The sequence below is a fragment of the Polyergus mexicanus genome, unplaced genomic scaffold, assembly GCF_030449975.1.
Source record: "Polyergus mexicanus isolate NDT 795.1 unplaced genomic scaffold, iyPolMexi1.0 SCAF_1, whole genome shotgun sequence".
NCBI lineage: Eukaryota > Metazoa > Arthropoda > Insecta > Hymenoptera > Formicidae > Polyergus > Polyergus mexicanus.
In genome coordinates this window covers 11451591-11473399 of record NW_027223321.1, presented here as the reverse complement: position 1 = coordinate 11473399, position 21809 = coordinate 11451591, and the positions used below count along the sequence as shown (strand labels likewise).

The 21809-nt window shown below is 35.0% G+C and overlaps 1 protein-coding gene across 7 annotated transcripts; it reads left to right on the top strand.

Annotated features, from left to right (window-relative positions):
* Positions 1 to 491: 491 nt before the first annotated feature.
* Actn (alpha actinin) lies at positions 492 to 21537 on the top strand. 7 transcript variants are annotated; one of them, XM_070299185.1, is made up of 14 exons: positions 492 to 753; positions 1937 to 2067; positions 13289 to 13523; positions 13862 to 14197; positions 14427 to 14512; positions 15346 to 15691; positions 15771 to 16047; positions 16130 to 16301; positions 16383 to 16619; positions 16732 to 16816; positions 16996 to 17099; positions 17182 to 17421; positions 17531 to 17827; positions 17917 to 21536. In XM_070299185.1, exons 2-14 carry the CDS (start codon positions 1966 to 1968, stop codon positions 18073 to 18075), a joined length of 2676 nt encoding a protein of 891 aa, XP_070155286.1. In that variant the 5' UTR covers positions 492 to 753; positions 1937 to 1965; the 3' UTR covers positions 18076 to 21536. The 7 variants fall into 7 exon arrangements, with proteins under 7 accessions (XP_070155286.1, XP_070155253.1, XP_070155267.1 ...); XM_070299152.1 differs by having other exon boundaries at positions 1854 to 2067; XM_070299166.1 differs by lacking the exon at positions 492 to 753 and adding an exon at positions 1176 to 1479.
* The last annotated feature ends 272 nt before the right edge of the window (positions 21538 to 21809 follow it).

Genomic DNA, 21809 nt, shown 5'->3' with positions numbered 1-21809 from the left:
TTGTTGGCAATAATGTTTTTTCCTTGTCAAATTTATCAATAGGTGCTACAATACGCGATTTTCCATAAGAATAATCAATATTAACTTTAAACTTAAATAATTTTCAAACGGCTAAGAGAATTGTGCTCAGATTTTGCACAGATACTTAGAAGAGATAGAACAGTCTCCGAAATTTTTTCATGCTTTTGTCAATGTTTTGACACATACATCCTTAACGATATCTATAAGCTTTTAACATATCAGAAAATATACATTCGCAAATACACGAGAAAAAAGAAACAGAGGATACGAAAATAAATAGATAAAAGAAACAATGAAAAAATTATTTCGTGCAAGTTTCCGTGCAGACAGGCCTTTTCAAAATAGCCGCTTTTACTCTCGTGTATTCGCGAAACCGTTTCCCCTCTAGGTCGCATACAACTACAACTGGCCCATTGGTTCGCGAACTGCGTTATCCCTCTCTAGATTGTATTTAATTGATTCGTGGCTCGCGACTGTTCGCGAGTCTCGTTCGGGAATGGCGTCGCCCCGATCGATTCGGGAATTTCGCGCGGACCGCGCGTCGGTCCTATTTTAGTCGCGTGTGTGGGTGAATGAGGTGTCGCGGTGCGCGTTCGTCTTCCGACGCTATTTTCATCACCCCCTGCGTCCTCGCGGACGTCGTTAAACGGAGTCGGCTTGCGTACGTGCTTGCGTACGTACGTGCGCGAGCGAGCGAGCGAGCGAGCGAGCGAGGGAGGAAGAAGGACAGAGGTTAGTTTCGGCCGATGAGCCCGGCTGCTGCGTATGTAGCGATCCGTGATGAAACGTTATCTCGTGCGCGAGCGCGCACGCTACCCCTCCGTCGGACAGCTGCGTCACGGAGTAATATAACGTGGCGGTTTGAATTATACGTACACACACAATCGAATACGATAAGATTCTACGTTTGACGCGACACAACCGCGAACTGTCATTACGACTCCGACGTTGATAGTTCTCGTTATTATCTTTCGCATAGAGTTTACCGTATGTCCAAAACAAATATATATTTAAAAAAAAAAACTTCTCGCTTTGTCGAACATTCACTCGATAGAGAGAGAGAGAGAGAGAGAGAGAGAGAGAGAGAGAGAGAGAGAGAGAGAGAGAGAGAGAGAGAGAGAGAGAGAGAGAGAGAGAGAGAGAGAGAGAGAGAGAGAGAGAGAGAGAGAGAGAGAGAGAGAGAGAGAGAGAGAGAGAGAGAGAGAGAGAGAGACCGATAGGGAGAATTTAGAAGGGAATCGATGGAAGGGGTCTTGCTCCCCCTCCTCCGATGAGAAATGGAGAGGAGAGCGAATGAGACCCTCGTCCCCTACGAGAGAAGTCGCGATCGTGGAGTGACCGGGGGGAGGGGGGGGGGGTTGTGCGCCGGCGAGCAAATCGTGTATGTCAGACTCGTGGCAGAGGGGTCAGCGCGAGGGAAAGAACGACACGAAACCGAACGTTTTCTGGGCTTAGCGGGTACGTTTTCACGTTGGGTCTCTCTCGCTGCACTTCTCTCTCTCTCTCTCTCTCTCTCTCTTTCTCTTTTTCAAGTGCCCCTTAATCTGTCTCCGTCCCATAGTCATCGTGGTCGGTCGTCCCCTGATTTCGCCCGTCGTGCCTCTCTCTCTCTCTCTCTTTTTTTTTATTTAATCTCCAATCCCCTCTCTCTCTCTCTCTCTCTCCTCCCAAGTACACGCGTCGCTGTCACCGAAACGAAAGTACGTGCGTACGTACGCCGAGGAGATAGATACATATCGATCTTTGATCGAGCATTTCTCTTCGAAAAGCACTCGCGACTCCTCTTCTTTCTCTTTCTTTCTCTCTCTCTCTTTTTCTCTGTTTCTGTTTAGCCACTGTAATCTTTTCCGTTGTAACGGGGCGAACGTTTGTAACGAGTTGTGTGACAGCACGTTTTTGGCGTTTGCGTTTAAAGGAACGTGAGACACGCATACGAGCAAGAGGATGAACGACATGGAAGCCTACGGGGACGGATATATGGCACCGGAGGAGGAATGGGAGAGGGAGGGTCTCTTGGACCCTGCTTGGGAGAAACAGCAGAAAAAGGTGAGCGAGTGTTATCATAGCCGAGAGATTCCTTTTTTTTCGTCTTCTTCTCCTTCGTCTTCTCTTTTCGCTCTTCTTTTTCCGTTACTTTGAGACTCGCGAGCATTTTTGGGCCCAAACTCGGCCTGGCCGTTTCTCAAATACAATGAAAATATCTCAGTGAATCTTTTACCTTGTACTTTTTATATTTTTATCCAAAGGATCGTTGTCGGTTTGCGTCGAGAAGTTACATCGATTACACGCATAATCGCGTGAAAAACCATCCTCGTTTTTTTTGTCTAAAAAAAAAAATAATAATAATAAATGTTTCTTTATCTTCAGGTCAAAGATTAAGTGAAAGGATTCGGAGAAAAAGATATTTTTCTATGGTCTATGTTTTACTTATCTGTATCTTTATTTATTGCGCTTAAAGAGCATATTGTAATCATAGAGAGATAGAGCCTCCATTAGTTTTGTACACACACACACACACACACACACACACACACACACACACACACACACACACATCTGTCTCTCGGAGACAGAAACTATCGAATCATCTTTTATTTTATGATGGGATCAAATTATCTATTGTAAAAGATTGAAAATGATCAGATATTTTAAAAATTAAGATTAATATATTCTCCCCCTCCCCTTCTCTCTCTCTGTCTTATAATTTAATTAAGGTATCTACCTCTTGATATTTGTGATATTGATACTATTAGGGAAAGAAACAAAAAAGTACGAGTGTAAAACTTGCAGCTAGAAAAAGAAATATGATACTATAATCGTCCAGGGAAAAAAAAAAAAAAAAGCTTGCGGTTGGGAATTTGGCAATGTTGATCGAGAATTAAGGTTTATATCAGTTTTCTTAGATTATGATAATCTTATCAGATATTGACACATTGTAATAACGCAAAGGCGCGCGCTCTTGTGTAATCATTGTAGTAGTAACGTGATTTACGTTAACATGAAAAATTATATCGCTGCTCTTCCACTGCATGGACGCTCATAAGCTTTATATATAATATTTTTCATGACTCTCTCTTTGGCTAAAAAAATTTATCGTTGTTAAATGAATAGTGTTCATTGTAAGATTAATTGGAATTAATTGTCAATAACAGATATCGGGACCGATGAATTATAATTGAATTCCAAAATACGGATATCGAAGCGGAATGTAATCTACGCTCGATAATTTAGTTAGATGTAAACGTAGTATACGTAAATTTCATTTTTATCTACAGGTTTTTATTACATGCGATCAAATTACATTCTAAGCTCATCAAGATATAGGATAATTTGGATACTTAGATATAGTATCGAGAATTAATGACGAGCAACATTCTACATTTAAGAAGAGCTGAGAAAAACTGGTAATGTTAAAAGCCTGTTTAAGTATACTTTACGCTACATTGCCGAGAAGCGTAATATTATAAATAGAAATATTTAAAAAGCATTATAAACACATAGAAAGATAAAGGAGACAGAGTGGAGATACAATCTTCTGATTAAAAGCGTATAACAAGTGAATCTTTTCATTCGCAATTTCGACATTTTTAAATAGTTTTTACTCGCGAATTCATTCGACATGGCGTCATTAGATACTGACAAATCGTAGCATTCCCGAGTATGCGTTCGCAAATATTTTCTTCATCTTTGGCATAGGTTCAAGGCTTTCCCAGAGCTCTCCCACCTCTCTCTCTCTCTCTCTCTCTCGTATTATATCAGCCGCAGCCCTTCGGATTGTATTTTCAGACTTTATGACAAAAATAATCGAGCAATGAATCACGCCCGCGAGCGTGACGATTTTCACGATTTTCGTGTTTTTCCTCGGTGTTGTCGTCGAGTGGTTTCTTTATCTTTTCCTTTTCTACGCGAAGGCGCGTTGGCGTCAAGTCAGGTATTAGATAAGCGACGCTGATAATGGTTACGCGCGCGCATGCCAATATAAAGCTTACGCGTTCCTAAGATATGAAACGCGGCCCGCGACTTCGTCGCCGCCGAGAGCGGGCATTTTTCGTAACGCCTCTAATTTTAGAGACCCGCGTGTACGTGTATGCGTGCCTCATTCCGGAAACGCGGTCCGAAAAGCCGTCGAGATTCGCGTCGCGGCATTGGCGGCGGCGAAAACGCAAAACTCATTCCATTCGTCGTATCGCGCGGACATTATTTCTTCACGTTTCACGGAACAAAGCTCTTACCCGAAGGCTTCCCGTTTCAAATATGACACAATATGATAACAATAGGATTTCGTGAATTCGAGGCGGAAGGAAGTGTTTTGTATTGAGAAGGAACATATATAAGAATTATTCTCTTCAATTTAATTTTTTTTAATCTCTTTTTTATCTCTTCGTTTCAAAAACCATTTATGATTAGAGAAATTAATAATTTATCGTCATATACAAAAAAGAAAATAATTTTTGAACTATTTAGGATAAACGGAGAAGTAAAATCTTTTAAAACATTTCTCATTTTTTTTTTTTAAACATGAGATATCAATCAGATTCAAAATATTAGATATAAAAAAATGTGTCAGTCAATTTTTTTGCCTTGAAGTAATATCAATTTTCGCAAAACATTTTTATATATTAATTATTATAATTATAATAAATTATTATACGCGTTCAATATTATAAAATAAAATTGATTAAAGAATATTTTATTAAAAGTGAATATGATTAGAATATTTTTATCTTATACACTTTGCGTCAGATAAGTAAGAAAATTCCTTATTTCCACTCGAGTATATTATTCTTTACTCGATTTTATTTCAATCTTTAAACTAAAAAGATATATAATATTAAATGCTATTACATATAGCACGATACGCGCGTTTTCATTAGATTCGAATGTACTAAAAATATTTACCGTTACGGAAGCGTGAGAAACTCTACGTCCTCCCCTTTTTCACCTTGCTCCTACACAATGTCTATATCCGTATCTAATACATATACAATATATGTGTATCTATACGAGACGCGAAAATCGAGATAAACGTAGCACTCCGTGTCATTCAAATTTCGTGCCTTCAAATCCAGCTTGGATCGAAATTGATGGAGTATGACGGTAGGGACGGGCGAATTAGCAGTACCGTTTAAACGCATTAAGGAAGTGGACGACACGCGCCGATCGATTAACTGTACAAGGAGAATTTCTCGTAAAATCCTCCTCTCCGCTCGTCGCGTTGTCAGCTTGAAACATTCCGGCGATAGAGGAATCTTTTTCTCCGACGACGTTTAAATAGGTCGCGCGGCTGCTCGTCGCGGAAACAGCTGCTCGGCTCGAGCTTTCAGGCCGCGCGATCTTTCGAGACACGAGTCCTTGCTTCCTTCATATATCCGATCTTCGAGTAGTCCTGTTCGTTGAAATATTTCGCTGGATGAAATTTTTTTATTCCAGATTCTTCGCTCTCTTTATCATTTTTTTCTTCTTCTTTTTAACAATTATTGTTTATAAAATTAAAAAAGAGAAAATGTCATTCCCGATTTGAAAAGGCCTTGGATAATTCTTTCTTTTTTTCGCGATATTTCTTTCGACATTTTTTAAATCTTAATTCTAAATTTGAATATCAACATACGTATATGATGCTTTACATAGGATTTCACGGTTGTTACTCGAAATTTATAATTAACTGTGTGCAAGTTATATTTAATATTTAATTTTTATATTTAATATTAAATACGAGATATCACAAAAATGCTCTTTGAATCATGTGTAATTGTTTGAGTGATCCTGCACTTGTATTTGGTGACTTTTATTACACAGAGTGTTTACACACTCATGATCGCTTTATAATATAAATATTTTTTTATTATCGCTTTATTGGATCAGCTCATATAGATAAAGCATATCGATCGTGTGTTATTATGTTTTCGCACGAAGTTTGTTTCGTTTGATTAATTTAAATAATTTAGCATTCGACGTGTCTTGGATCTGATTGTCAGTGCAAAGTTTAACTTAGCCAAGCCATTCGTCTAGTGCATAAATCTTTTCCCGAGCAATTGTCGCAGCTCGTGAAGTCTATTTTTCTAGACGACATTCACACTTGAACGACCAAACATCGAAACAACGTTTAAAGCGCTCGTTAAAATCTTTCCTTAGACTTACCATGACATCTTGGCGCCGTTAGAGAATAGGTTACTGATTAAAAATAGATATAGTGTCGCGTAGCTGAAATTTATGAACCTTTACGCAATTTATATGGGCCGCTCTCTTGATTTTTATTTCACATCAAATTTCAACTCGGTATCTTAACTTTTTTTACATCCATATATGTATTATCAATATATTATAAATCTATTGTCAAAATCATAAATATATTGATATTAAAAAAAAAAAAAAAAAAGATCTTAATTAAGAATCTCCCTTTCTTCGAATCCATCCATCTCGTATCTAATCTCTTGTTGGATTGGGAAAAATAAAGTATGAAGTCGCGCATTTTCTTCGTGAAATTCGTTTATCGGCTTTGCTTTCTCCAGCTATGTTTCTAAAAATAGGATTTTTACACACGCGGTATCGCGATATTTCCTTTAATAAAATCGATGTTAATTCGCGTCTTTAATCATCGCGTTGACTATTAATTTTCCAGCTCTCGCGCCCGCGCTGTTTCAATTATCGACCCCCTGATCTACCCCCGCAATTACGCGCATAGACGGAGTAGTCTCACGCGTACTGTGTAATTAGAAATCGTCGATTAATTCGTGTATCAATACGCTGTATCGATGCGCGCTAATCCGTCCTCGCTTCGAGATTAATTCCCACGTTATCCTCCTCGCTGCGATGCAAAGCGTAGCAATTCATCGTCCGGCTTTACTTAGGTAAAATCGAACGGTTAGACCGGATAACGGACACTAACTAACGGCTTGCGTTCGCGAGTGCATCTTTGGCAATTATAGATAATCTTCGCGCAAGTATGTCATCTTCTTCTATTCGATTAATGTCTTGTGATCGTTTGCGCGAATTTCGAAAAAGTCGCCAAAAAATTAAATTTTTAATATCCCAATAGTATTAAATCTTAATAGTATTAAATTTTTAATTAATTAATTTAAATAAATATATTCAACTATAATATGATAAACTTAATTTAAATATAATTAACACATTATATATTATATGTACAAATATATATATGGTATATATATAAATTTCTCTTTTATATTTTTTTATTTATTTGTTTTAATGACATGGACGGATACATCTTCAATAGATTTACGAATCTTTAAATATACATATAGAGCGATACGTAATAACATTAATAATAATATTGAAATAAAAAAAAATAGAGAGAGAGAGAGAGAGGAAATAATTTTCCTAGGCTAAATCATTAAATCATGCGATCGTGAAATCTATTTCGCGATAATGGCCTGCGAATGACAATTATTTCAGAAGAAGAAGATCTGCGATCTGGTCAATAGCATCGTGTACACTTTGCGCTCGAAAGAGCGATACTCTCTCGCATCTCATTCGGCTGTTCGCGCGACGTCTGACGTTTACGTATAAATAGACCGTATAAATAGGTAACGCGTGCGACCGTACGCCGTCGATCTCTCATTTAGTCGGGATTCACACATCCTCCGATCAGACCTCGGAGATTTCGGATATCGATTTCGCATTCCACACGAGTTTTTACCCGCTGGATCACTGGAATTTGATTTATCCTTTGATCCCTCGCGCTTTTCTTACATTTTTTTCATATAGTTCGATAATGCGTTTTTTTTTGTTTTTTTTCCCGTATATTAAACCGCCGCACGATTTTCCAAATAGTAGAAACAATAATGGTTATGTAGTTACTAACGCTTTTTCAGAGAGTTTTGACTTTTCTAGAAATGTAAAATGAATTATATAATTATACATTATTAAATTATACATACTGTACAAGATTATAATTATCGCTATATCATATATTACTATTATTACAGCTAGTACTTTAATTTTAGTTACATCTTTTTCTCATATATTATTATAAAGATGCAGTTATATCTCTATTTTTCGAATTTTCGCAGAGTATTTCGACTTACGGACACCGATTACTATAATTGCAGTACCGACAAAACTTCAAAATCGAGAAGCGGATTAGTTCACTTGTCAAAAAAAATTGCTTTGTCTCGTATATAAAGACTTGACTCCGTTTCATTCTTCCAAGGGGAACAATTCTTGATATCGCTGATTTATGATACGAAGCTACGTTGCTCTTGCTTTTCGCGTACTTGAATTTGACGGACGCGTGTCGTGTGTCGTGCCAATTTGGCAGATCACGGGTCCGTCGTCTAGTACCTCCGAAAGATAGAGAAAGAGAGAGAGAGAGAGAGAGAGGATGACGGAGTCCCGTGCAATGCGTAATTCGTGTTATAATCGTGGATAAGTGAAAGTCGAGCGGCGAGGATGACGATTCCGTTCCGCGTTCGATCGATTTCTTTCCGCAACAGGATCGTTAACCTTTGGGGGGTTCCCGGCTCTGCGCCAAATCTCAAATTGGAACCGAATGTCCCACGCATGCCATATTTTGACTAAGAGTATTGTCGCGCAATGATATGAATATGGGAGAACGAAGTAATAAATTGAAAATAAGATGTGCCAACAGAGATATAATGTGATAATACCAATATAAATGATGAGATAATATTATTATAGAAGAGGGAAATATAAATCTCGCAACCAATACACACACACGCATATACATGAAATGGAGCTGAAGGATAAATTGAACAGCATTTCAATATTGCAATTGCGATTAAAAGTATAAATATATAAAATATAAATTAAACGAGAATATATTTTTAATGCTCCTGATTATTTACGACAGCTCGATTTCTTTATATTTGTAATATGCTTCCTTTTTTATATTTTATATTATTCTTCTATATTCCCCCTTTCTTATATTTTGTAATTTTATACTCCATTGTATGTCTCGTTTTCGATTTATTTGTATGTACGTTTAAAATTTTCGGAAGAAATTTCAGAAATTCTGATTTCTTGACGTATTTCTCGAAATAGCATGTACAAATCGTCCATCGTTCATGGTTGAATAAACCATGTTGACGATCATGAATGGAAGATCGAGATAGTCTCGATTAGAGCTCGAATTTTGATAATTTCACAATTGAATGCGAAAATAATAGCAGTTTCACATATTTGATTTGGAACAATTAAATAATAGATATATCGACGTATATATAGAACATGTTTTACATTTTGAAAAAAATTCGATATGAATGAATTTTATTAATATCTATCAATATTTCGTTTTATATATATCATATACATATATTATATATTAGTTTACATTTAAATGGATATGATATCACATTTATTATGTTTGAAAAAGATATACGTAGATATAGAACACATGATTTGATTACAGAATATCGAAGGAAACAATGATGATAGAAATCTTGAATATATTGTTGTAGAAGAAAATACATCTCATACGATAAATAAATAAAAAACGCGAGTAATATCGCGGAAAACACGATTATTTTTCTCGGGCAAGTATAGTTGCTCGATTAATACACGCATCAGCTGCGTGCGCCAAACGCGGATTCATCATACAGTATCCTGCTGTACACCCACGATTAACTATTTTCGACTAGCTATTGGCCCCATTCGAAAGGTCGTAGTAGTAATTACAGATCTCATTTCCGGCCCACGTAACTATTCCGCGATTCAAGTTACTTGTTGCATTTTTCATTTTTGCTTCTCGTCGAGATATTTTATATACCTACTATCGATATAATACTTTAAATAACGATACGGTTCCTCGTAAGTGATGCTCCAGATTTAGTTTAAAAAATAAATTATTACTTGAGAAGAGTATATTGAACATGTCTAAGAAAAAAAAATTTATATAAATCTAGAGAGAGATTTTTCTAAAGTATTTTTATATTTTATGAAAAATTTTATATATCTTAGTTTCAAATTATAATGTAATTAAATATAATAATGTAATGTATATTATAATGTAATTAAATTCCAATATCTGTTCCATTAGTTGTAAACTTAAAATAATGTATTGCGAAAAGGAACAATTTATTAATTCGAGAGATGTAGGAAAAAAAAAATATATATATATATATATATATAATTTAAATATATATAATATTCAGTTATGTAAATATATATTTTATATATAAAAAAGTATTTATTTAAATATAAATTAACAACTGTAAAAGTTATTTTATTATCGAAGAAATACGTCTTTGTAAGAAGGACTTAATTTGTAGAGTGATTTGTAATTAAATTCTTTCGTTGCCAAGTTTAAATGTAACGTAATAGAGGTATACATTCTCAGATTGCAGAAGGTAAAAAACAAGCAATGATAGAGATCTGGGGCAAAGATTCCGCAAATCTTAAGGCTAATAAACGGCAACGTTTTCGCGTCGTGCAACGTGGCGTCTTATTGAAGGTTACACTGTATCGCGCGCATACATTTCGATAAGACACGAAACAATTCGATAAGGATGATAGGAACTGTACAGGCGAACGGAAACTACTGCCAAACTTTTGGAATAGAAATAGATTAGCGCGCATAACCGTGTGCGGAATTTCGAGACTTGGATTACATGAATTATACGCACAGGATTTAGGCTGTTTTGTTTGTATAACTGTATTTATTTATAGTCGATACACACACACACACACACACACACACACCGCTTAACCGCGTGAATAAGACTGACGAAATCATGCTAAGTAAGCATTAGAAAAAGAACAAGTTATAACCATGCGCCATGTTTATATTATAAAACATGTAAAATATTTTTTTTCTTATCCACGAAATCCACTAAAAATATATTTAAGATCATAGGAATACATTTAATTATATGATTATTATATTTATGCGAGTTATATTCTATCTCTCTTATTTGACTAATATACAAAATATATGATAAAAACATTAAATTTTTAATTAATGTAATTGTATAAATATGCATTTAATTATATAAAATCTAATTATATTTACATCTGTTATTTAATCTTAGGACCGATAATCCTTGCGTACTGAAATTACGCAATTTAGGAGATAATGACGATGTTTATATTATCTTTGATGTACTGGCATGTGCGTTGTCATACAATTTATAAAGGGATGATGACGGTGACTCACGAATAAAAAAAAAAATATTGTAAAGCTTGATATATATATATATATATATATATCCTTACAATACGATAATTAGACGAAATCGTGAGATGATAATAAAATAATAGAAGCAGAGAGAGAGAAAGAGAGAGAAGAGATAAAATAATTCAAAAAGAATTATATATGTTACAAAAGTTTGTATGTTTATTAATATATATATATATATATATATATATATATATATATATATATATATATATTTTTAAAACAACTCTCTATCTAAATTGATTTAAATGGATGATCATTTTTCTAGACTATCTAATTAGTTATCTAAGCGATTAACAACGTGACGATGATCAAAGAATTTAATAATCAAATCAAAAACAGACTAACGAATATAGATTGAATTGTTTTTCTTTAGTTATTTTGCTGAATTAAATGTTTATGAAGGAAATAAGACTCTCAAATAAGAATAACTATCTATTTGCGGAGAGATCGTGCTTTTTTTTTTTTTTTTTTTTTTTCCTAGACAGCACGATCGATTAAACGCATAAATTACGTAGTGTAAATTGGAAAAGATGTTAGGTGTTAGATGTTATTTATATCATTCGTCATAAATTGTCTCCGGGGGAGAAAAAAAAAACGGCTGAGCATGCTCATCGACGTAGACCGGAAAACGAATGCGAATCTTCGGTCGCGTTACACGTTCATACATAATCGCACAAACGGACGGAAATAAAAGTAATGTGTCATCAGCAAATACACCGGGCTATCGCATTCTTTCATCCGCGACGAGGAGAGGACGCCTTTTAACTCTATAAGCTGTGCGTAGCTATATTTCTATCGATGCAGCACATCATTCGTTGCACACATACACACACGTGTAGTAAGATTGTCATATCAAATTACGGATTTCGCAAATATCGTATGATAATATTTTTTTTTTTTCTTTACTGTAACAAATTAAAATGTTTATAATTGCTCTATTAATCGGCATCAATATTTGATTCAAACAAATTTCTACGTAAATGTAGATATTTACTCGCGTCTTCTTCTCATTGAGAAAAAGAACGATGTATGGATGTATAGTTCGTTTACGGATCAATGACATAACGCGGAGAGAGAACGCGGTTTAATTATTAAATAACGAGTGTGGACTTCCAAAATGTGTCTCTTCGAAATGATCTTTAATACTCGGCGCGGGAGGAGTCAATGTTTTACAAATAGATCTTAGAGCTCGTGCAACACACAGAGAGATGTTAGGGTGGCTCATGTCCAAAATTGGCCCGTCGTGCTTCACGCCGCCCGTATTGAATTTCACGCAATATTTTTCCAACCCGAAGGTTTCATCGTCGGCCCCGAATTTTTTATTGATCTCGATTAAACGCTACGCTTTATTCAACAACATTTAGATAAATATCTCAAAAACTCTCTCCTCGATTTATCTTTTTCGAAACTTTTAGAATTGCAGAATTGACAGAACGATTCGATTGCAATATAAACGCAGTTTACGATGATAATATTTCACGAAAATTGTCGTTATCGAGAACGGAGATACTTTTAAAGCTAATGTCTAAAAATTTTAATGTAAAAATTGATTTGTTATGTGATAATTTATAAAAATAAATTTGATTTAATGTGTAAATAATTATTTCTGGCTCGAAAGTTTATGCGAGATATCTTTTGGCGTGTACTTGTCGAAATATAATTAAATTAAATATTAAAAAAAAACAATAAGAAAGTCATATATTGCATGTACGCGAAGAAATGAAATTTATTAAGAGGATATCACATTTTTTACAAACGTGCGAATATATCAAAAGATTATCCGAAAATCATTGCAGAGAACGATAGAAAACGTGGTTTAAGATCCAGGACAGAAGATATATATAGCGGGAGGGATCGGGGTCGGCTACTAAAATATACACTAAGCAGTATAGCAGAGAAACTCAATCCTCCATTTTAAATGATTATTTGCTTATGATTAGAGCGAAAATTGTTAGGGTAGAAATTAAGTAAATTATTTCGACCAACTGTCGTTTTCTTATCGTCTCGTAATTATTATCATTTCTATGTGTCATTAGTCGCTATCTCGTATTTACGAAACCATTATCAACATGAAATCAAACACAAATTAATAAATTCTTTTTGTATCAGACATTCACAGCTTGGTGCAATTCGCATCTACGCAAAGCAGGCACTGCCATCGAATCGATCGAAGACGATTTCAGGAATGGGTTGAAACTGATGTTGCTGCTTGAGGTGATCTCAGGCGAGACCCTTCCGAGACCCGACAGAGGCAAAATGAGGTTCCACAAGATCGCCAATGTGAACAAGGCCCTCGATTATATCGCCAGCAAGGGCGTCAAGCTGGTTTCAATTGGCGCGGAAGGTACATTACTTTCTTTCTGAGGCTCGTCTTACGTATTATTTAAAAATATTAGATTGTACTTCTCTTACGCGATCATAGTTATTTAAATGTGTATATGGTATTTAAAACAAAAACGAGTAATTAAATCGTATAAGATGTATAACTTTTCTTTTCGTTCTCTTTGCCATTAATGTACTTTATGATTATCAAATGAAGGGATTAAAATCGCTTATTTTAGTAAAATTCTTATTCACATTTTTTAATAGAATGATGTAGAATGTAAAAAATGAAACACAATGTAGAATTAATACAAATGATATATGTTTCTCAAAAGTGTCGACGATTTTCTTTTTGGACAGAAATTGTTGACGGCAATTTGAAAATGACCTTGGGAATGATATGGACTATTATTCTGAGATTCGCGATCCAAGATATTTCCGTGGAAGAAATGACCGCGAAAGAGGGTCTGTTGCTTTGGTGCCAGCGCAAGACGGCTCCGTACAAGAACGTCAACGTTCAAAACTTCCACCTGTCCTTCAAGGACGGCCTCGCGTTCTGTGCCCTCATCCATCGCCATCGGCCCGACTTGATCGATTACAACAAACTCAGCAAGGATAATCCGCTGGAGAACCTAAACACTGCCTTTGATGTCGCTGAAAAGTACCTCGACATTCCTCGCATGTTAGATCCCGATGGTAAGTATAAATCAAATGATTAAATTAAAACATTATGTATTTAAGTACTTGTGATATTTTTATGTCTTTGAAATATATGAAAGATACATGCGTCACTCGTATTGACAGGATCGAAGAGATAGTCGAATTTTAGGGGTACAGAACGGAGCTACGATCGCGGATTTCTTTGAGTATCAAACTGACGTGTGTCAAACGCTTAATGTTTATATGTTCCCTTGATATCATATAGATTTGATCAACACTCCCAAGCCGGATGAGCGAGCTATTATGACGTACGTGTCCTGCTACTACCACGCGTTCCAAGGTGCCCAGCAGGTCAGCGTAAAGAAATGCGTGTTGCTCTTTACTCCCTGCCTTCCCCCTACCGTTGTTGTTAAAAACGACCCCTTCATTAATACAATCTGTAATTAAATGAATTGTTTCGCTTATTATCATTAACGGCGTTTGAACTTGCTAATCGATTATCTTATTATTGTTTTAATTTAATTATTTCACCTCTCAGGCCTGAAACCAATTACGCACTCTGTCACGTAACATTTTTCAATTATAAGATTATGATTATAAAGTAAAATTCTTTGTGTTATTTTTTTTCAGTATGATATGTACAAAGATCGATGCACAGATATATTTTGATCATATGTATGAAATATAGATATATTGAGAGTTATTACAATAAATTATGTACTAATTATATTCTTACTGGACTCGTCTATTGTTAAAATTAATCAATTTTTAACGGCAAAACCGCTAACAACGCATGGTTTGAGTTTTTTTGAATGTGTTTTTCTAGATATGCGAAATACAGCAATGCCTGATGAGAGGGCCGTGATGACCTATGTTTCATCATACTACCACTGTTTTAGCGGTGCTCAAAAGGTGTGTTCCTTGCATTTTGAATTAATCCGTAACAAACGCGTTAAGTGTGCATAAAAATACCATTAATCCGCGTCATTACGAAAATCAAACTTTTAATTTATCTCAATTTCTTACTTATCTACAATCTTTCTAAAATGCAAGATATTTACGAATGCATGTATCTTGCTCTTGATGAAAATTAACTCTCTATACTTCAAATGCGTATATATATATAAAAAAAAAAAAAAAAATTCTTTATAAGAAAAGGATACATAAGAATTTTCTTATTGTAGGCAGAGACGGCAGCTAACAGAATCTGCAAAGTATTGAAGGTGAATCAAGAGAACGAGCGTCTTATGGAGGAATATGAGCGTTTGGCTTCCGATCTGCTCGAATGGATACGACGAACGATGCCATGGCTTGCGAATCGACAGACTGATAATTCCCTCGCCGGCTGTCAGAAGAAATTAGAAGAGTATAGAACGTATCGACGCAAGCACAAGCCGCCACGCGTCGAACAGAAAGCTAAACTGGAAACGAATTTCAATACTCTGCAGACGAAGCTGAGGTTGAGCAATAGACCAGCGTACATGCCCACGGAAGGAAAAATGGTGTCCGACATAAATAAAGCGTGGAAAGGTATGGTTTTATTTTGCTTCTATCCCTCTCCATATACATGCTTGAATGGAGTAACGAACATATTCGAAATAATCCTTAGGCCTGGAGTTAGCCGAGAAAACGTTCGAGGATTGGTTGCTGTCTGAGATGATGCGTCTGGAACGACTGGAACATTTGGCGCAGAAATTCAAGCACAAAGCAGATGCTCACGAGGACTGGACCGCCGGTAAAGAGGAGATGCTTACGTCTCAACATTTCCGGCAGTGCAAGTTGAACGAGCTCAAGGCTCTGAAAAAGAAGCACGAGGCTTTCGAGTCGGATCTTGCGGCGCATCAAGATCGCGTAGAGCAGATCGCAGCTATCGCTCAAGAACTCAAGTAATTTCAAACTTTTTGATCGATACTTTTAATGATCGTTATTTTGATCATTGTAACGATCTTGTGTTCTGTATTGTTACAGTACCCTCGAGTATCACGATAGCGCATCCGTGAACGCCAGGTGCCAACGTATCTGCGATCAGTGGGATCGTTTGGGTACGCTCACCCAACGTAGGCGTCAAGCTCTCGACGAAGCAGAAAAAATCCTAGAGAAGATAGACGTCTTGCATTTGGAGTTTGCCAAACGCGCTGCTGTGAGTACATTTGCAGATTATATTGCCCGCTCTTCATTATATGTGATGTCTATTATATCTGACGTCTGACGTGATTTTCAGCCATTTAATAATTGGTTGGATGGAACCAGAGAAGATCTAGTGGACATGTTTATTGTCCACACAATGGAAGAAATCCAAGGCTTAATGGACGCGCATGCCGCGTTCAAGGCTACCCTCGGCGAAGCGGACAAAGAGTACAACTCGATTGTAGGTTTGGTGCGCGAAGTTGAATCTATAGTTAAGCAATACCAGATTCCCGGCGGCCTGGAGAATCCTTACACCACTCTCACTGCAATGGTATATTGAAGGATAAATTATTGATATATATATATATATATATATATATATATATATATATATATATATATATTATAAAAATGAATTAATCAATATATTATTCGTTTTATAGGATCTTACCAAGAAATGGAGCGACGTTAGACAATTGGTTCCTCAACGTGATGGTACTCTGGCCGCTGAACTTCGCAAACAACAAAGTATCCTTGCATTAGGACATACGACATTAGTACTTATTAGTTTATTATATATAAATAGTCTTATTTGAAAATTGGTATTTTATACTAAAATTTTTATTACAAGTTTCAATGACACACCATTTTCAATGATCACATACAAATATACATTTCAAAAGATATTTCCTGAAATGTGAAAATAGATAATGAATTACTTAGACGACAGTTTGCTGAGAAAGCTAATGTCGTCGGACCATGGATAGAACGTCAATTGGATGCTGTGACTGCGATTGGCCTTGGCCTTCAGGTAATAGATGTCATCTACATTATGTAAAAATTTACATCGTTTATATTACATTCAGATTTTTGAATATTTATATCTATTTTAGGGAACTCTCGAGGATCAATTACATCGTCTAAAAGAATACGAACAGGCGGTGTATCAATATAAGGCACATCTTGAGGAATTGGAGAAAATTCATCAAGCAGTTCAGGAAGGCATGATTTTCGAGAACCGTTACACTCAGTATACCATGGAGACTCTACGTGTCGGTTGGGAACAGCTTCTAACCTCAATCAATCGTAACATTAATGAAGTCGAGAATCAAATTCTCACCAGAGATTCGAAGGTATTTCTAAATTAGTGCATATGTTGCTTGTCATATGTTTATATGTTACTATATAGTAATTTCAAGAATAACAACCAACGTTTTTTTTTTTTTTTTTTTTTTTTTTTAGGGCATCACCCAGGAACAGTTGAATGAATTCCGCAGCAGTTTCAATCACTTCGACAAAAACAGGACTGGCAGATTGGCACCAGACGAGTTTAAATCCTGCCTCGTGTCTCTGGGTTACTCCATTGGAAAGGACAGACAGGGCGACATTGATTTCCAACGTATTCTGGCCATTGTCGATCCCAACAATTCGGGTTACGTTCACTTTGACGCCTTCCTCGATTTCATGACGCGCGAGTCCACTGACACCGACACGGCAGAACAAGTCATTGACAGCTTCCGCATTCTTGCTGGCGATAAGGTAAGAGAATATTAAAACTTTTTGCAGCAACAACTTTCACAACAATGAAACAGAGCGTATCAATGAATGTAAATTCTTTTGTCTTTTAGCCTTACATTTTGCCGGACGAACTGAGGAGGGAACTACCGCCCGATCAGGCGGAATATTGTATTCAGCGAATGCCTCCGTACAAAGGACCGAGTGCCGTTCCCGGCGCACTCGATTATCGCTCCTTCTCGACGGCCTTATACGGCGAATCTGATCTGTAGATAAATGATAATGATATCAAAATTGGTAAAAATGAAAAAAAAGATCGGGTGTACACATCAACTGACAGGCGAACAATGCCTAAAGATTTGTCCTATTATTTTAATACTCTAATCTCTAATGCATCAACGTATTTTCATGACGTATTTGACGATGTTTTACGAAAATGGAGCTTACTACAGGAGCTCTCAATACAATACATACGCGATCAGTCATTACGCTAAATATTAATCACTATGTACGTATACGCGCGCATACATATTAGAGGCTGTTGAAATATCGGGGACTAAGAAAGAATAAGCGATATCATTTTAATGTAAAGGGATCTAAGTGTATCATATAGAATAGAGAAAAGTAAACATTAACTTTTCCAGCAGAATATCTTTCACGCACAAATAAAAATTAAAATTACATATCAGAGAGATATACGTACAGAATAAAAAGATTATGTATTTATATAAATCTATTAATGCGACAATAATGAATATGATATATTTGGATACCTTTTGTTAAAAGGATAGAAACTCTTTAACATGTAAATTTATAACACCAAGTTCGAAATTGATATACTCTTCTAAACATTTTGCTACATATTTATTCTTCTATTCTTTTATGTAGCCTATACTGAAATGAGACAACTTGGATTTTTCCTTTTTTCTTTCGGGAAAACAAGTGCCAATCGATAAGTAAGATTTTATACGATTCCTCTCTTTGCGAACGTCTCGAAAAGGAATTGAATATCAAGCTATTAAGCTTGAGACATGGTAAAAGGAAAAGCTCATATATTTGTATATGTGTTAGTGAGTGCATTGATACTAAAGGCTCTCCGAATTATTATTACTAGTAATATTACTAGTGCTATTTCCTCTATGTGTATTGGAATATTTATTCTAAAGTTCTACAATATATTCTACATTTTTTTTAATAATTATATAGCGGAAGATATATATAAATATATATTTTTAGACTTGCGATTTTGCCATTGTAGCGTGACACGAATTTAATGTTTTTGAATTGGATTTTACTGACGATAGAATCCATTATATATCTTTATTACATTTTATAATATTATCATGTTTGTCGATAAAAGAGTGTGCTCCCTCTTTCAAAAATTGCCAAATTTTCTATCGCATATCGGGTGCACACATTATGAAGCGTTGACATTCGGTTCACGCCATAGATCAATGTTCGCACAAATATACGAAAAGAATGATGAGATATTAAAACTCAGAAGAGTAATGATAACGAACTTTGCGAGTCTTAACGATATAAATCGACCTTCTCGCCAAGTATCCAGAAAATGTACGCTCGAAATCGAATAATGTTCATATTTTTTTAGTGAGCGCGGCATTACGAATCTTTAAAGATTAAGCTGCGTCTCGCCTTATACACTTTGTGTAAATCGTATACTAAAGATACGCGAGAAACGAATATGCTGAACGAAGCAAATTATTTATTTATTTGATTTTAATTATTATTTATTATATCGCTCCGATATGTGTATTGATTTTACGGTAGTTATCGAAATACTTTATCTTAAAGTATTTATTTTTATAAATAATCGCGCGAAGTGCGCGATAAGGGGCGTTAATTGTAATATAGAGTCCACCATGTAAATCTCTGAACCACAGCTGCCATTTCTCGTATCACATTTTAAATAGCCTTATCTATATATCAAAAATGACGTCGGTCATCTAATCATTATATTATTATTCTTCGAAATCGCGGAAGTCATTCTTTCGATAAAAATGCTCGCGTGTGAAATGCAATTATTTTTATCGGTAAAAGCAAATTACAAGCTTTTTCCGTTTCGCTTGTTACGCTTTAATACGCTTCTCGATGTCTCTATCTTTTTTTCTATTTACATAATTTCTCATTCCTATGTGTTCCTTTTTCTTTCTCTTTTTTCGGGATATATTACATATTGGGCACACAGAGATAATGTACGAGAAACACGCCAAAGCAGAATGCCGACTGCTGAAACAGTATACACTAAATAATGATAAACGAACACGCACACGCGCTTTCTTACATGTCATGTACAAGAAGAAATATACGTAATATCAAAAAGGGAAGCGTATATCTTGATACGTATCTGATCTATCTGCAAAAGAATTTTGAACTTTCAGAAAGATGAAGTTCGAATATTCGGCAGACTAACAAAGTCTTCGAACTTATGTCAAATAAATGAATACACATTATCATTTATATACATGTAATTGTAATTATATTATTATTATTATTATCATTATTATTATTACTATTATTATTATTATTATTTTACAGTATTTGTAAAATTGCGACAATTTGAAAATGGAAGCCTTACTAAAAAAAAAAGCACAGCCGCCTTGCGTTGCATTACACATTTATCAGCTATTATTGTATACTTGTTTTGCCCATTTCATTTTCCTAAACTAGATTAATAACAAATAACATTGTGAGATAAGAACATCGGGGAAAATAAAGAAATCTTTGAAAAAAATATCGCATCAGAGTTTACTTTTTTTTTATATTGGATGAAACGTTTTATGTTAGTCTTGATACTTTTATCGAAAAATTTGTTAAATTAAAATGAAATTCGCCTGCTTTATATTTGTATAGCTTATTTAGGAAATACAATTTTAGAAACATGTACAACGAACGCGTGTGTGTATGGTTAAACGATGTTTTTTTATTCCAAGTACAAAAATTTTAGATACACATCAGATTCGATGTATCGGATTTGAGTCTATGAATGAATCCAATAAAATTTATTTATTTATAGTCGTATCTCTCACAAGATAAGATGAAGAAGATTTATTAACAATCATAAAAATTTACAGATAAATTAGCGCTTGGTACGCTACGCGAAAAGAACGTTATCTTACACGCTATTCTTACACGTAATTCTATTAATATTTACATAAAAGAGACTTTAATGATAATATCACCGCTCTGTGCGTTTTCGCTCGATTATATATGGCTATTACACGATCGTACAAAAAAAGTACACGATACATTTTATTAAAATAATCACACCCGAAAATAACATTCTTCGTAGCATCGGCGACTGTAAGTGAATCAGTTTCCTCAAAAGGCAAAAGAATTTAAATTTTTCAGTAATAAAGAGAGACGATTATATATATATATATGAGAATTATCAGAAGTTCTACTTCATATATATTACATTGTATTAATAATACTAGTTACGATATATTTAGAAAAAATTATCTTTGTGGGGATGAAAAAAAAAATTGTGAAGTTATTTTGCCTTTCCAATGAGACCAATTCAAATCTCCTCGAATGAATAATCTATTTGTTTCACGCTTGTTCTCTAACATTTTGTCGTTATAGTTCTGTATAATAATATAGTCATAACGTTATCTCATGATTTTTATAAAATACTCTCATTTATCGTGCTGCGACGACAGCAAAGTTTAAAAGTCTAAAATAGTGTAATATCTCAAACTTTCGCGAGAAAAGAAGATCAATCAAAATAAAATTTATATCAATATTTTTGCAAAATTAGAAACATTCTTCTCCTAATCGTCCTTAATATTAAACCGAGAAATTTGCTACTATCTAAAAATGTCTGTTTTTTATATCAGAAAAATATGCAAAATTGATAATCAGAATCATTCGATAGTCATACATTTTCTCAGCGATCTTTCTCTCACAAATGGCAGAGATAAAAAAATATATCTTTTAAAAATATAATCAAATATTATTTGTGTAAATTGCGTTAATGACGTAAATA